This window comes from Parambassis ranga, chromosome 17, assembly GCF_900634625.1.
Source record: "Parambassis ranga chromosome 17, fParRan2.1, whole genome shotgun sequence".
Taxonomy (NCBI): Eukaryota; Metazoa; Chordata; class Actinopteri; family Ambassidae; genus Parambassis; species Parambassis ranga.
The window spans coordinates 19,801,342-19,819,422 of record NC_041037.1 but is presented as its reverse complement, the minus strand read 5'-3'; the positions used below and the strand labels follow the sequence as shown (position 1 = coordinate 19,819,422).

The 18,081-nt window shown below is 41.5% G+C and overlaps 1 protein-coding gene across 3 annotated transcripts in view; it reads left to right on the top strand.

The window, feature by feature from the left end:
- Positions 1-18,081, top strand: part of LOC114450109 (sickle tail protein homolog) — a 46,474-nt gene that overhangs the window by 4,629 nt on the left and 23,764 nt on the right. For 2 of the 3 annotated variants that reach the window (XM_028428047.1, XM_028428048.1), the window contains one exon: positions 16,102-16,436. In XM_028428047.1, the coding sequence (XP_028283848.1) occupies positions 16,102-16,436 (335 nt within the window). Of the gene's footprint in view, positions 1-16,101; positions 16,437-17,154; positions 17,310-18,081 lie in introns of those variants that run through there. The other variant, XM_028428049.1, reaches the window with a different exon arrangement.

The following is an 18,081-nucleotide window of genomic DNA, read 5'->3' as shown; positions in this document are numbered from 1 at the left end:
ATAACAGCATCAACGTACTCTTGCAGAATGTTGTCTGCTGTTTCCAAACAGCTCAGTCGAGCGTTACAGTGCGACTGAATCAGACATGTACATTCTCACATACTGCTGCACTTCATCATGTCTGTAACGTTTAAGAGGACAGTGCATGTGTGAAAGCGGCTGAAGGTGCTGGTGCAGTTGTTCATGCCGAAAGTGAGGGAAATAGCAATTTGATGAAAGAAAGCAGAAACCTGAGAGAAGAAGTTCACACATTTTATACCAGAATGTATATATACATTATATATATATATATATAATATCTAAAATATACTAAAGTCTTTGAAGTTTAAAGACTGGACGATGAGCATGATATGTGATTGAATGTTGAATAAAATATGAAGAAAGTTGACAAATGCTGCTAAAATGTGACGCCACTCAAATTTCACACTATTATTTGTGCATATTTTTTAACTCTCCCTCTCTCTGTCTCTCTTTAAACACATCAAATCATGGAGCCCGCTTTTGTGACCTCATGTGAACCTGTTTTCTGTTTGAGTTCCAGTAATGTGACATTGTGTAAAATGTTTGTCCCCACAGTAACATTTTTCACACGGTGCTGTGCGTGTACAGTATTCAGTCAGATTTCCCCTGCTCGGTGCTTGCAGCTTTTTCTGTCCTCTCATACATTCCTGAGCGGGGAGTTGGAGTCCAGCAGTATTGTCCTTCTAGTCTCTGTGGATTACAGACCACTGCTGATTAGTTACATTCCCTCTCGTATCATCACATTCCCCTCTTTGACTATAAAGTGGAGCTAATCTCTCTGTGCTCACCACTTCAAAAAGCTGCAGGGAAGAGGAAGGGAGGGAGCCAGAGCCGGAGAGGGGAGCGGTGTGATGGCCAATAAAGTGTAACATGTGCTATTACAAACTTGCCATGCAGAAACCTGTGGGCTTAGCAGAGAGAGAGAGAAAAACTGACATGCTTTCTGTGGGCTGAACACAGCTCTGACAGGAGCTGCACGGAGAAATAACAACAATCATTAACAACAATGCAGTGAAACTGGGACATTAACTGTAGATGCTTTTAGAAAAGGGTAATTAATACTTGGGTGACTGGATATGTACACAACAGCCTCCTCAGGCTACAGTTGAACTAAAGCGAAAGTTTAATGTGGACAATGCAGTTTTAGGTCAGTTGTTGCCAACATATTTGGCTTCTACCATAAAGCAGTGTCTATTTGATGCATACGTTTGTGAGTAGCAATCCAGCAGAGCAAGAGCAAAAAACTGTTCTTTTGCTCTCCTTGATCACATAATGTAACATTCACACAGCTCAAGGAAATGTTATTTGCACTGTTAAAAATCTGGATTGATACATTTGTGACATCATCCGTAAGTTTCTAAAGAGCTCCATGAGAGGCTTCAAGGGTCACCATGTTAGCAGCATTTATGTACATCTAAATTTGAAGCAGTGGACATAGATATTAATATAATAATAATATTAAAATGATAAATTATCCTTACATTTTTACATAGGGGACAAAGTTGTTTTTGTACCAGGGTGTAAACTCAATTCAGACATTTTATCATGGAGGTCTATATGGATTGGCTGCCCCAAGAGGCCGGGATGAACTGCAGTTCATTTTAACCCTTTCATTGTTTTGACATTTCTTAGTACAAGAGGTTGCTGCTTGGTAGAGACAATGTCATCTGCAATCTGATTGATTATTTTACTCCCAGGCTAAAATTAATGAACTGCATATCAGTTGGAGTGTTTTTTCCACAGTACAACATTTTATGATTTACATGGACTTTTAGATTTGTATTGTTTAAAATGGATCATTTGTGTATATGTGCACAAGAAACCATGACACATGTCAGCACGAATACATGTTGTGACTATTTGAGATAAGACTGTGTTGGCAAATACTGAACACTGTGTTTGGTATGACCCAATGTGTGAATACAGAAATATTGGTTGCGTTTGTTTTCACCTGCTGCACACTGTCACTGCGTCTTGTTGTTTGAGATCACTTTCATTTTCTGTTTTTTGGGGTTTACACTAAAAGCACCAGAAAAGATTCATAAATAAAAACTTTATGCACGAAAATCTCTTACCCAAACAATATGATATGCTGCCTGGAAAGGAGTGAACAAAATGCTACCTTCATCTGTGGCCAGTAGATATCTGGATAACAGATATCCATGCCTGGACTCTGTCAGCACTCAGAACAGAGTCCGATTATATTGTGTCACATTCACAACCAGGCTTCAAGGCAAAAGCACGACATGGAAGGATCTTGCCTCAGTAAGTTCTTTCAATATGCTAGGGGTGAACTTCAAAGGTGTTTAACGTGGAGGAGACAGATGCTCTGCTGTTTTGATTCTGTTTTCATAGTCAGAGACCAAACCAGACAATAACTAGGATAATGTCAGTGGAGCATCTGTAGAATCTGGTGAGCACGACCAGAGGAAGAAATCATGTTAACTTAAAGTCCTCTGAAGCGACTGTGTGTGTGTGTGTGTGTGCGTGTGTGTGTTTAACAAGCAGAAATGATATTTCCCATGGCTGTCTTGTCTCTGTCTAGTTGTTGCTGCCAGGCACTGTGTCCTTGTGAAGGGACATGATGCACACACATAACACATGCACACTGAGCAGCAAAGTCACAGCTACCAGGCAATAACAGGCTGTAACAGCATTTTCACACTGAACACCAGCAGCCTCACACAGACCTCAACGGTAACTCCGTCAGTTCCTCTGTCTCTAAAGATGTTTTCCTTCTTCCATCTGAAACAGCCCAGAGTGGTGGGGATGCACATTTAGATTTGTGATGTGTCTGTTATTGACAGAAGAGTCGATGAACTCAAGGCTATTTCCTGACCTCATGCAAGAAGTGATTATAATAACAAATTGTACTTTTTTTGTTCATAAATATGCAAGTTTGGATCATATTTTCTTTTGTATCATAAATACCCATATGTAGTGCCTGTGTGGAGTTTCTCTGGGTACTCTTCGGTGACTCTAAATTTCTTTTGTCTGTCTGTCTGTTGCCTGTCTTTGCCCTGCTAATTGCATTGCCTTTGTGAAATCTTATGTAAAGCTAATCATCAGTTAGTATGGAGAGGTCACTGTGTTCTGTGACATAAATTACACAAGTTAGGCAAGTTTCAGACACTAACAGTCTAACAATTAACAATCCATCTTTGTACATTTAATGTATTACATTGCATTTTTCATTTTTTGAACTTGTGTCCAACTTTGTCCAAAGTTTATTATACTGTATATCGTCCTGAAATTGTATTCGAATTATTTACTCTTTTATTGGCCAGCCCTACAAAAAACTATGATCATTCTTAAATTCTGCAGTGTAGACACACACAAAAAATACATTAGATCAATTGTGACAGCTGTGATAGGCCCTGTACAGGCCCTGTGACCCTGTACAGGACAAAGCAAGTTAAGAAAACTGACCATCTAAAATGAATGGATTCAGATGGTCAGTCTTCTGCAGTTTGGTGCAGCTGAAATGAGATCCATTTGCCTGCAGTTGTCTCACTCTCTGTTGCTTGCCTTACTTAGCAGTGGAGGATGTAACTTTCTAAGGCTTTTTCTTTGAGTTTCTAATTTGTCCTGACAGCAGCTGTGTGATTTCATGTCAGACATCTTTCCATCCATCTATGCCTCACTCCCATCCACTCCTATTCCCAACCCCTGCAGCATCTATGCACACTGCTCTCATCATGGTTTGATTTTTTTTTCCATTCCTTTGTCTTACAGTCAGAATCGGCTGTAGTCTGCCTCACTGAGCACACAGAGCCCCGAGAAACAGCTGCTTGTTCTGCATATGTATAAGTGTATTTTTGATCACTGGGGCTACATGACGAGCATGTCTCCATAAATAAGACCATAACTGTTTCTTGTGCTTATTTTTTTAAACATGCCCGCGGTGTGGTCACTTAGGGTTGCAGACTGAACACTCAGAAGTACGGCTGTTGTTTTACTTGTGATTCAGAAAAAAAAATACGAATTTGTCAGATGTAGAACTTTTCAGTGGTATTAAGATTTTTTTTAGTCAGCACAAAACCTCTGCTCCACCTTTAAGTTAAGACCAAAAACATTTGTTTTTGTCATTTTTTTTTTTTGCTTAAGTGTTACTTCAAAGCCACTTAATTCTACATATCCAATTTAACAACAAACCTCTGCAATCATTAGCACTACCAGGAAGCCATGAATTACTCAGATGTGACCAGCATTGAGTCTTTAAATCCAACCAATGTACGTAAACTACTTCACAGTAGCAGCACAATGAGCCATAACTGTCCATTTGTGTCATCACTGCGATTTGGTACACAAACAAACAGCATGCTTAATCATGCTTATATGTATCTAATATCTAATATATCCGACAGAGAAACAATAGGATGTTAGAGTGAAATTATTAGGTTGGATGGGTTGTGGGTGAATGATATACTGATATGAGAAGTGATTAATTAACATATACAGAAATAATTGCTTTAAACCTGTCAAATAGATCCGCCACAGGATAACATAGGCAGCGCAACAAATTTCTGCTGCTGTGCACACGTTCTTAACACTAATTATTTCAAATATAAATCCTCCACACACAACGCAGCTTAACTATTTTAGAGCATTTATTTCCACCATTATCATTAACGTTGCAAAGTAACATTCACCAGTCTGACTTGTCCTACTTTCCTCTTTTCTGGTCATCTTTGTCCTTGAGTGCTCTCTTTCTGCCATGGCTCTGATTATGAATACATCATGGGGCCTCTTAAAAAACAAAATTGTCAAACTGCCAGCTGTATTCTGCAGTCCTACAGACACATATGAAAGCAGTGCCTGTACTTCAACTCTCCCCAAGCTTCCTCTTAATGTCCATCCATCCTCCATCTTCAACCACTTATCCAGGGCCGGGTTGCGGGGGCAGCAGTCTAAGCAGGGACGCCCAGACTTCCCTCTCACCGGACACTTCCTCCAGCTCTTCTTGTCAGGATGTTCGGGTTGACTCCGGCGCAAGACAGGAGGCAGGGAAAAGTTCAATGAGGTTCTTTTATCCAGGACCAGGAACCAGGAAAACCCGGAAAACACAGTCTGTAAACACAAAAAACCCAAAGGGCAACAACTCCACACAACGAAAAAGTTCAAGTCTCAACCGTTCTCAAAAAATACTCAGAGCCAACAGACGCAGGATACTAGGACAAAAGGTTTCTTCAGCTGCTGGAGAACAGGTTGGCTGGCAAGTCAGGTAACGAGACAAGACGAACTGGCAACGAGTGAGAGGAAGACACAGACTATATACACAAGGATCAGGGCAGACAAAGGGACACAGGTGAGACACATTAGGGAAGAGCAGCAGGAAGGGAAAGTCAAGACACCTGGAACGAGAGGAGAGTCAGTGATTTCAAAATGACAGGAAGCAAGGCAAGAAAAGACATAATTAAACCAAAAACAAAACGACCGCCCTAGCTCACGCTGGGACCCTGACACTTCTGGAGGAATCCCCAGGCGTTTGCAGGCCGGCCGAGAGACATCCACCGCGCACCGTGTCCTGGGTCTCCCCTGAGGTCTCCTACCAGTGGCACATGCCTGGAACGCCTATCCAGGGAGGCATCCGAAACAGATGCCTGAGCCACCTCAGCTGACTCCTCTCGATGTGGAGGAGCAGCGGCTCTACTGCGAGCTCCTCTCGGGTGACCGAGCTCTTCACCCTATCTCTAAGGGAGCACCCAGCTCCCAAACTCATTTCAGTCGCTTGTATTCACAGTCTCATTGACCATAAGTGAGAGTAGGAACGTAGATTGAAAAAGAAATTAAATCAAGAGCTTTGCCTTACGGCTCAGCTCCTTCTTCACCACGACAGACCGGTACAGCAGCCAAATTACTGCAGAAGCTGCACCGATCCACCTGTCAATCTCCTGCTCCATTTTTCCCTCACTCGTGAACGAGACCCCGAGATACACAAACACCTCCACTTGGGGCGGGAGCAAGTGGATCCGAGGTTTGACTGTAGGCCGAATTCTACTCTCCATTACCCTGGCTAGGACTTTCCCAGGGAGGCTGAGGAGTGTGATCCCCTCTCTGCCAGGCCAGCGGCACTGCCCCCCGCCACACAACGTTGCAGAGACAGTCCAGTGTGTTTCTTTTCATACATACCTCCTCTGGTTGTGACCAAATAACTCTCTTAGTCTCACCTGACCACAGTTGTTTTTTATAAAATGCTTCTTTCTTGTCCAGATGTGCTTTTGCATACCTTTCCTTGTGATGGACACTTAGGAAAGGCTTCATCACCCTTCCAATGAGCTTTTCCTGGTGCAAAGTAAACTAGATTGTGGAACGATGAACAACTACACCATCAGCAGCCAGATGTTCTTGTAGTCCTCTGGAGGTGGTCTGTGGCTGGTCTGTGACCATTCTAACATCCTTCACCTGTGCCTCTCCTGTATTTGTTTCAGCCCAGCACATCTTTCTACATTTCTGTGGAGATAGACAGTCCAGACCTTCCAGATCATTTTTGTACCCTTCTCCTAATTCATAATAATGAATTATCTTTGTATGTCAGTTTAGGTCAGAAGAAAAAGAAGAGAAGCAAAAGAAGAAGAAAGAAGAAGAAACCAAATCAACCAAACCAAACCAAATCAAACCAAATCAAATCATAAACAAAAATAACAAAACAAAGAGTGCAGACAAAAAGAAGAAAAAAACCCAAAAGACGTAGATAAGTAAAGGAGGAACACTTGAACCACTTAAACACTCCAGCTGAGCTCTTCACAAAATCCAATTAAATCAAAAATAAAAAAGAATGAAAATGAAAAACAAAAGGAGAAAAAACAGAAAAGAAGAACAAAAGTGAAAATGAGAACACAGGAGAAGCAAAAAAAAACAGCTTAAATCAAAAAATGTAATCAGATCAGAATACATAAAAATTACAAAAAATAAGTCATCTCTTTATGATCAGATGTCTGACTTATTGTCTGAATTATTTCCCCCCAGAAATGTATATTACTTTTAAATTATTTAAATTTTGTGGTACTTATTTCTTTCTTATAAAACACAAATGAACTAAAACCGTACACATAAAACATAACACAAATAAAAGTAAATGTTTCTGTGTGGATAGGTTTCATGATACAATGAATGTCATGGTTATGCTTTAGAACTGGTTCTGCTCTGGACATATGTTAAAGGATATTCATGTAGCATATATTTGTATGTACTATACAGTATGTGCAGTGACCAAATATGTTCAGCTGTCATGTAACCTGATTCACAATCTTTGTGATGCACAAATATGGCAAGACATATGTTACAGAAATGATGTGTATATACATCATTTTAGTGAAATGATGCCATTGTAAACATGATGGATATGTGATGGATCTTTTGTGTATCTTTCCAGATAAAAAAGCTTTTGTTCACTGATTTCTGAGCTCTGCTAAATTGAGCCACACTGCTGCAGTGCAAAATAGTACCCAACAATTGCTTAACTTCCTGCTGTTGAAGACATTAAATATATGTGATAGCTAAGGCTGGCTAACTGGCTAATAATGTTGATTTGCTAGCTGACTCATTTACTGACTGGCTGGGTGACTTACTGTGAGCCAAATATTCACACTGTATTGCCCTGCACAGAGCAAAGAGAACCTCCAGGCGTCCACTGAACTAGATCAATCAGATCTGCTTTGTCAACGCGCACGAGAGAAAGAGCAAGAGACAGAGAGAGAAGGCAGCAGACAGGACATAATCATAGTAAAGGAATAGAAACTCCTTATCCTTTGTCACCTTCTCCTTGCCTAATTCTCTGTCCCCACACCATCCTTTCATTTTTCCCTCTGTGTGTATTTTACAATACATGTTAAATATAAATATAAACATAATTACATAGAAATATAAGTAGTTTTCTATTGCGTTGCAGTGATGTTTGTATTTTGTTGGTTAGTGGAATTCAATAATTAATTGAATTAATAGAAATATCTCCTGACAGTTGCAGATGTTTTAGTGAATCTGTACTTGATTTATCCAGCTATTAGTACATGGGGGTTAGTTTTCTTTTTAAAAAGTTGCTTATGCCCACAGGGACAAGTAGTTTGTATCCCAAATAAGTGTTTTTGCTACTGGGCTACATGTGGTCCAGGAATGGAGTGGTATGGGTAATCAAGTATGTGCACATTCTCAGTAGACCATTTGTAACAGCTAGTACCCAGTGTAGGGAACTAACTGTACCTACGTTACTTAGAATATAAATTATGAGTAACTGTATTGAGGTAGTCATCAGGAGAGACATGAGTGGAAGAAACACTGCAGATGTCATACAGTATGACTGCTGTCAGGATGAAGTTCCCCCCAGTCGTTTTCCTTCTTGCACTGTAGGTGCAACAGTCTAAGCTCCCCTTTGTCTCATACAGCGGGTGAGAAGAGTTGTTCCGGACGTTTGCCAACATTCTCCTCTCACACACTGTCCACTGAGTCCCGAGCACAGCCCAGGACAGAGCGAGCCTTCTTTATCAGTGTATCCATTTTCTTCTTGTCCCTCTCTGATTCCACCACTCCAGCAGATCAGATCATTAAAGGTTCTCAGTAGTGTCCTGCACACAGCAAAGGACTTCAGTCTCCTCAGCACATAAAAGGCATGACTGACGTTTACAAGTGGAAGTCAGTAGTCATTTGTCTTGGTGGAATTGACGTAAAGGTGATTGAGGTCCTTGACCACATTTTTGTATTCTAGATTGTTCCCCTCAGATACACTCCAACAGCGACTGTATCACTAACTTCTGCATGTGGCAGCTGCTTGAGTTGTAGTGGAAGAGCAGCACTGTCCCCTGTAGCCATGAAGCCTCACATACTGTGGTGTGATGGTTCATGTTGTCAGCTGCCTTTTGACCCCCACTCCTTCCAGCTTTCCTCACAGTGCATCCAGGCTTCACAAGATGCAGGAGGCCTGTCCTTTATACGCCCATCACACAGCCCTCTCTGTAGTGCCAGCAGGAACTGATGGGAGATTATAGGATGTAGCCATGAAGCTTAAGTTTAATCCATTGAGATGGAGATGCTCATGTGGAGCAGAGGGATTTTACAACTTGGAACATAAGAAAACGGTTGCATTTTAAGGATTATGAGCCAGTATAGCTTACACTGCTCCATCTCCAGCTCTCAACAGCTGTAAACATATATACATATCAAGGGGTGTGATAATAGGGGGGTGCGTAATAGAGAACTGGATACATAAATCATCTTACAGACAAATTCCATGTTTTGGAAAAAGGTAAATACATAAAACATGAGTCTTCATTTAAATACTAAAGTATTGTTGTTTTTTTCTTATAAAATTATTTGTAAACACAGTAAGCATGACATGCATTGGCACTGCATAACAGAAGGGCATTGCAGTTTACACAAGTGCAGCAATTAATCCAATTAAGAGGAGAAAAGGACAGGACAGGTCTTTTTAATTTGAATATAACTACTGAGCCCTCACTGCTGTATATTTTGCTCAGCATACATGCATGGAATACTGTCAGAGCTCCTAATGTGCTTTTCCTGATCTGACCAGCATGTTGGTTGGGGAAAACAGGACTAATAGGTGTGGCAGTGCTGGATTTCAACTCTATAGTTCTTGCTTTCCTGTGATTGGACTTTGGACTTTACTCAAGTGTTTTTTTATATTCTCTCTTAAAACACATTTTTTATTTGGCTGGGTGTAGACATATGCCCAGTTACCCATCTACTCACCCCTAGAATCATATTTTCTTGATGCACTAGGATTGTAAAGAAGCTCATGAATGTCTTTATACCCTCTCTTAGTAAAGGTACTTGAAGACAGATCTTCAGCCTGTGTTGGATTTGGATGCACTGAATAAATTGAGTGTAGACTTTGCTAGGTTTTTGTGGCTTGTGTGGTTACCACAGTTGCAAGGATTACTAGATGATGCTTCTAAAATATTGGTTCCAAAACTAGGTTAGAGGCTTATTGAAATAACAGGATTTCACCATATTAAACTCTGCTATGATGTAACATTTCCAGCTTTATCACTCTAAAGTCAGAGGTAGCTCGATGTAGAGAAATATGTTTTCTAAGTTACTGCAAAGAAGATTCACAGCATGTGGAGATTAGGATGGGTAAAATCTACCCAAGAAGTGTACACACTTCCAGCAACTACTAACTATCCATCCATTTCTCAACCCACTTTGTCCTGTACATTCAAACCTGAAGGTGGAAAGCATAGGGTTATTTATTTATATTATATTTGTTCATTTTGTATTGAAAATATGGTAAACACTGGGAAAATGTAACCCATCGCATTAAAAAATAAACACTTTATGAAAATACCATAAAAATAACTTGTAGTTCATCTGAATTAGGCTATCATTCTCTATCCAGGCAAAAATATGCAGACTTTTAAAATTTAATTAATACTAGAAGAAGAAGAATTAGTGTAGTTACAACTGTTCTGCATCACTCTTCTGTCCCATTCATCTTTAACCGCAGTCTAAGCAGATGCCCAGACTTCCCTCTCATTCTTCGCTTCTGGGTTCCCAGGCCAGCTGAGTGACATAGTCTCTCAACCGTGTCCTGGGTCTCCCCTGAGATCTCCTACCGGTGGGACATGCTCGCCTCCCTGGGAGAACAACTCCCACTGAGGCGTTCATGTCAGCTGACTCTCAATCTAAAGGAGGAGCTCTTTTTTTGAGCTCCTCTTGGGTGACCGAGCTTCTCACCCTATCTTTTAGGAAGCGCCCAGCCACCCTTTCAAACAAAAGTCATTTCGGCCACTTGTATTTGCAATGTCATTCCTTGGTCACTACCCAGAGCACATGACCATAGGTGAGGGTAGGAACATAGATTCCTACCCTGCCAATACCTATCAGCTGCTTCCGGAGTCCCACAAGCCAACCAGTCCTGATAGGACTCCTTCTTCAGCTTGACGGCATCCCTGACTTCCGGTATTCTCCACCGGGCTCAGCGATTCCTGCCATGACAGGCACCGGAGGCTTTGCGGCCACAGCCACATCGACAATAGAGGCAGAGAACATGGTCAAACAATACGTTTGGGCCTGCCAGGTCTGTCCAGCTTCTTCCGCCACCAACTCACCACCAGATAGTGATCAGTTGACAGCTCAGCCTCTCTCTTCACCCAAGTGTCCAAGACACCAAAGGTCAGATGACACGATTACAAAATCGAAATCGATCATTGATTTCCAGCCTAGGGTGTCCTGGTGCCAGGTGCACTGGTGGACAGCCTTGTGCTCGAACATGGTGTTCGTTATAGATATACCGTGACCAGCACAGAGGTCCAATAAAAACACCACTCGGGTTCAGATGAGGGAGGCTGTTCCTCCCAATCACGCCTCTCCAGGTGTTACTGTCATTGCCCATGTGGGCATTGAAGTCCCCCAGCAAATGACAGAGCCACCCCCCCCCCCACACACACACCCCTTAGTGACTTTGTTGTGGCATTTAGGCAACCTCTCAACTACAGAAATAAGAACTAATGGCATAGTTTAATGTGATGCTGACAATGTGACAAAGATGTGATGAAAAGGGTATGAGAAGGTGCCGAACCCACTGCTCGCATCTGTACAATTTGACCTTAAGAGAATAACTACAATCCATGTCTTCTTTAAACACCCAGTGGACAATTCACAGAGATATCTCAGTAGGAAAAACCTTCTAGCTATGTTAAAAAGTACTTTTCCATTCAACTAATCAGGACAAGTGTCCTCATTTCACACAGCAAACCTCCAGGACAGCTCCAAATGTCAAGATGAAGTGTGTGTATCTCCATCTATATCATTCCGCTCCAAGAAATGATAAAAGATACTCCTGAAGTGTTTCTTTTAAAAAAGATTTATTTTTATTTCTTTTTTGTTTCTTGTCTGAAACATTTTCGAGATCGAAAGGAATTAATATTTTCTACTGATTCCCAAGGACAGTTTTAGGGTACCGGTTAATCCATATGAACAATATGAAGACTGTAAATAAAGTGAAACCGTCATAGACTGCCAGAGAACACTACTTCTGGTCTACGGCCTGCATCTGAATTTATGGTTTAAGTCACTCTGGTGTGAATGAATGCTTTCTAGTTCGCTGCCTCCCTACCACTGATGTGTCACCTTAGCTGTAAAGCCAGGGTGTCATCTTTTACAGTGTTTGTGTGTAAGTTAGAGCCTGCGGGTGTGAGATGATGACAAATGCCACATGACTGCTGATGGAATCAGTCACAGAAGATATAGCAGTAATAATTATACTTAGGCTACATGGTGCATCCATACTCAGTCACCCTCACAATAGGCGTGCCAGTGAATCCAAAAATGGAACACGTGGGATCATCTTTGTGACAGTCCATGGTGAAATGTAGATCAATGAAGTGGTTGGTTCTTTCCAAAGTATGAAAGAGAATTCTGAAGGGGATATGAACCAATGACCTCACACATGCAAAGCAGGTGTTCTATGACTAAGGCCCCATCCACACAGATTTCAAAACGTTCTCCGTAAAAACAGCATTGTTTGAGTAAATGCAGGCGACACGAATTGGCACAAACCACTGAAAACACTGTAATACATATGCCATGCCTGTGAGTGGCGCTGTAACGCTACCACAGAAGCACTCCAAAAACAGAGAAGAAGACACAGGGCATGCATACAAAACTTGTGCATTGTAAAAAGAATAACATGGATTTAAAAACGTATTAAAGTTATTGTCCACTTGCTGCTTGCTGTGTTTCTAGAGGAGCAGAAGATTTTGCTGTAAAAGCAAAAACAAGCTCCGTAATTTGTTGTTGAGTGTGTGCATGCGGGTTGAAGGGGAGGTGGAGCTGTTTCGTCATTATTTCAGAAAAGTAGCGTTTTGGGTGTCCACACGAGGACATGGAAACAGCGTTTTCAAACTTATTAACTTATTCACCTATCCACCCAGGGCACCTTCAGAGGCCTAGTGGGGTCCATACCTCAAGAGGTCAGGGCTGTTTTGGGAGCAAAGGCAGGGCTAACACAATATTAGGCAGGTAGTCATATTGCTATGCCTAGGGAAAAAGCCAGTGACCGCTGGCAATCAAACCCAGGTCAGTTGCTTGAAAGGCAGCTATGCTCACCACTAATACCACCAAATAAAATAATAAAAAAAGCTGAGTCCATTAGTTTAACATAGCAGATGCTGGAGGAGCCATTACATAAATCCAGCATCAGTACTTGATCGATTTTTCGTGGAACCATGCTGACAGCCATGGCCAAAGGCATAATTTTTGCAGGTCATTCCTGTGTCCATCCCATACTTGTGCATACTATTTTTAGTTAAGGTTCAAGTTCAAGTCATTTTTAATTGTCAAGGTCATTGTCTCAAAGACAAAGACAGCACTGGAGACCACAGTGAGTCAGTGTAGCATCAGCTTTGGTTACTCAGGCTCATGTCTTTACCATTGTAGTTAGAAAGATAACTGGAGCGGTCAGTTCACTGGCTTTCACTGCAGCTGAGGCTGACTGACTAAGACTGTAGCTCTGTTCCTTAATGCAGTCTTGGATGACTAAGCCATCACTGTGACTGTGGCTGTAGTTGTGCCTGTGCTTTGGTTGTTACCATTCTGACTGCTAATACAATACCTTTAAACAATGTGGAGGTTTCACTGCTGCAAAGTGAGATGCAGTGGCGGCTGGTGGAGCAAATGCACCGATACATTTCCCTGTTTACTCCAGTAATCAACAGTCGAAAAATGACTTCACGTCCACAATAATAATTTAATTTCCTTCTCAATATCACATATAAAGTATATTACAAATCACAGCTTTATTAGGCTACATGTATACTTTAGAAAGAAACAGTCTCATATAATACAATACTCGTTTTTAGCTAGAGTATGATATCAGCTAAACCTACACAAATCAACAGTATGTGTGAGAAAGAGGGAGAAGATGAAGTGGGGTGATTTATTTGTACAAGAACTTTGCTCGTCTGTCTTTCTGAGTGGCCATTTTTTTTCAATGACCCTGGTGTTGAAATCAGGAATGTCTTGTGTCATTTTCTTCTCTATGGAGAGCATAGCCAGAGCGTTGAGCCGATCTTGTGCCATGGTGTTTCTAAGGAAAGTCTTTTTTCTGTTAAAGCACCTCTCTGACTCTGATGTTGTCATCTGTGTGGTGATGAGGATGTTTGGAAGACTTACAGTTTCAGTGAATGTGTCTTGAAGATTATTTTCCATCAAAACCTGATAGAGAGCCAGTTCACCACTGCAACTCTGGAACTCCTTGTTTTCATAGATCAAGGACAGTTCTGTTTCAAGTCTGTGTTCTACCCTGCGCAAAAATTCAGATAGATACTGCTTGCTTGACATCCCTGCAGAATTCATTCATTTGATTTAATGAATCCTACTCTAGTCTGTCCCAGTCCAATGTGGGTTTTAACATTGTAACATGCTGTTACTATGTGTCACTATGGCGACAAAGAGAAAGAAGTACAATATAAAATTTAAACTCAGGTGTCAAATATGCCTAAGAAAATTCAGGAGAAGCAGTGGAGAAGTTTTTGATCCAAAGACGTTGAGAGAATGGAGAAAAATTAAGGCTGAGCTTCAAAGTCTGTCTGAAGAAGACAGTAAGAGGGCCAGACTGCATGGTGGAGGGATGAAGAAGGTTAGCAAAGACCTAGAGGTGAAAATGAGCAAATGGATCAACGGCATGCAGGCGAAACATCTTTGAGTCACTCGGAAGATGATAGGGATTAAGGCTAAAGAAATGTGCGATGACATGAATGATGAAAGGCATGTGGAGAACTTTTCCACTAGTTCTGGATGGCTTGAGAGATTCCTGCAATGTCTTTTCTCCAGAAGATGCACAACTGTTGCCCAGAAAGAAGCCAGACACTTTACAGAGAAACTGGTGACAACGAAAATAGAACCAATGAACATCATAGCTATTGATATTGTTGGCTCAACTACAGTGGATGCAAGAGGTGTGTGCAGTCAGTGTACCACTGAAAAGTGGTTAAATGTCACTTAACTGTGGTGTTGGCTGCAAAAGCAACAGCGGCTGTAACACACAGGCCCCTAACGTCGCATGAAATTAGCTCTTTAAAGCCAGCGTGCAAGAATGTTATGATAGTTGGCTGACGATGATGAAGGGCGATAGCCCTGTGATAATTTACATGCCATGTTCTTATAAGTAGCATTCATGTTTTAGTTTTATCAGTGTGTGTTTCAAGGATTTCAATCATCATGCCTCAGGCTATTATTCACAGGCCATCTTTTTGCTTCGCGAAAGTTAAGTCTATCCTAGTTTTATTCTTGTTTAGAAAAAAAGTTTTGCATTAACCATTTTGTTAACATTTTCTCTCTGTGTTGCCAATAAATGGTCATAATTTGTAAATTTCCTGCTGTCATCTTTTCAGTCTTATCTCTCTGTGCACATGAGGTGTGCTTGTAACACCTAGATCCAAGGGATTTCATATTGATTGAATACTCCTAAAGGCTAGAAGGAGGAAATTTACAATGATTTAAATTATCAATCCTATCATGCTTTCTCAGTTCCAGAGAGCAAAACGTTTTGGTACAATAATTAAAGGCAAGGAAGTTTTACTGTATTTTAAAGTTTGCAATAGGATGTTCATTTTTGGATTTATGTATTTGTAAAATACACTGTGTAGAACCACAGCCGCTTCCTCTGATCCTGTAGCAAACATTTAAAACATATTTTCCTGTTATATGCTATAAACTCACAACAGTTATGACAGCTTCTCCTTTTCACTTTACACACCCAAGCATGGAATGGTCACACACACACATACACATGTGACCTTGCCTCTACCCTTGCCCATAATGTATATTTGAAGGTCCATATTTATTTGCATTAGTTATTTGGCTTACATAGAATTGAATGCTTCCAGTGTGCACTCTTAGGCTCTCGGCTGATGCACAGCTGTTTGAACTGCCGAGAGCCCAAGAGACAATATAGTAAGTTTTGGCTTGTCAAATGGAATAAGATGATGCAGCATGTAAGCTCATCCTGTCATATTAGTATTTTTTGTTCCCTCTCTGTTCCTGTCCTGCCGGATCTTTTCTTTAGTCTATCTCTTTTTCCCTGTGTTCTCACTCCTTTCCTCTCTAATCTACCCCTCTCAGATCCAGGAAACTCCCCTTCCAGACTCTCCTCTTCTTCCAAAGTGGGTGACAGCAGCACAGAGCGCCTGCTGCAGAAGAAGCAGCAGCCCAACGGCAGCAGCACACACTGCAACCCTGACTTCTCCTCCGGTTCAGCCCCACGCTCTCCCAGCACCTTGCCTCGAAGCTTCACCCCTGGCGTTGGTGCAGGCAGCCGAGACAGCCAGCTTGACTCCCTGATGATGCAGCACTGCGATGTGGAGAGAAAAAAGGAGGTGTTCCTGGACCACCTGAAGCAGAAGTACCCTCACCATGCTGCCATTATCTTGGGACGCCAAGACCGCATGAGAGAACAGGTGAGATGTAACGCTGTGCTACAGTGTGGAGCAGGTTGTGGCTGAGAGTTAATTAATAACGGATTTAGAACAGCATTTATATTTTGAATGGAATGTGAGGAGGAAACATGTTAGTGAATGTGTCTGGACATGATAAAAAAGAACAACATAATAATTCTTCAGATGGTTTCACATGGTGACCTTAGGCACAATTCACTGTGACAGCAGTAAATAAAAAACTGTTGTACTGTGAAAGCTTTAGGATATTGTATCACAGATGGGATCAGTAATAATCTTTATAATATATTCAAAGACATGTTTCTGACAAGCCCTGCAGTAGACGGGCGACTTGTCCAGAGTGTACTTATCCCTCCACACCCACTGACAGCTGGGATAGCCCCCATGACCCTGTACTACAGGACACAGCCAGTCAGGTTACTGACATAAATGATACCAACACTGTAAAACTGTAGAATGCTGCAATCTTTTATATGAACATTTTACCTATCGTCCATTTACTAAATACTAAATACTTATGAACAGTGGCCTAACCATGGAAAGATTTTAAAATAAAGGATATTTAGTGTTATACAGGATTATAGTTGAACATTGTGGTTGGCTTTCTGTGTGCTGTCATAAAGTTGGACTGATGTGCTCGTCAGACTGGTAAAGCCGGCATTATTTGCTGAGGTGGAGCTGTGTTGTAACAGTGCGCTCAGAAACAGGTAGAAGCAGGAGGCGGGGAGAGAGGTGGGGGTTGTTGTTGCACCTGATTCTCATACAGAGATACATGCTGTAAACAGTAATTAAAGTCCGACAGACACCGAGAAGCGGACGTGACCTGCTCGGACTACAGGGTACTTGGAGGCGACAGGACGCACCCCCCTCATCCAGGTAAGCCTCTGTAACACACTGACAGAACTACCAGCGCCTCCACAGAATGATTGAATGTGCGTTTAGAGTATCCAAATCAAAAAGAGGCGAAGACACTCCTGTAGGTAGATAAACTAGGTGTTGTGTGTTTGCGTAGCTGGACTAAGCAGCTGCTCCATCCACCCCTGATAACGCGGGCTGCTCCGGGTCTGCTGCAGGGAGGCGCGTGCAAAGCTCCATCTTCATTTTCTGACATCTGTCAGTTTTCTGATGAGACTCTGAATAACAAGAGCCAGAGTCACCTGGGATCATGGAACACGGCGTGAGGTTTTTCAGCGTTAGTCTCATTACTGAAACGGCAAAGGTGTGGTAAACACTCCCGGAGAGTTAGTGACTGAGACATGCAGGGCTGGCAAAATATATAGTTTTAGCGATATTAGAGAAAAATTTGGTTAATTTAACACTTACAAAAATCTAACAGATGAGAAAACAAGCCCTAACTTTTCTGCCTTATGTTGAGTATCGGAGATAGGCCTGCATCAGCTGATTAGTCAGCCTGTGCTCAGCATGAAGCCTGTTACTGTCTGTAAAGGAACTAGTTTGATTCTGAGCATGGTCTTGAAGTGACTCTAAGACCTAAATAAACCAGTATGATTGTACAACACACTGTATATGGGTTAGGTCTAACTTTGTAACAATGACATAGATCATGAGTAGTTTATTTATGTAATGCTCATGGAGATAGTTTAGGATTTATTGAAATGTTTGGTTAAGACAAAGTGAGCAAAGGCTA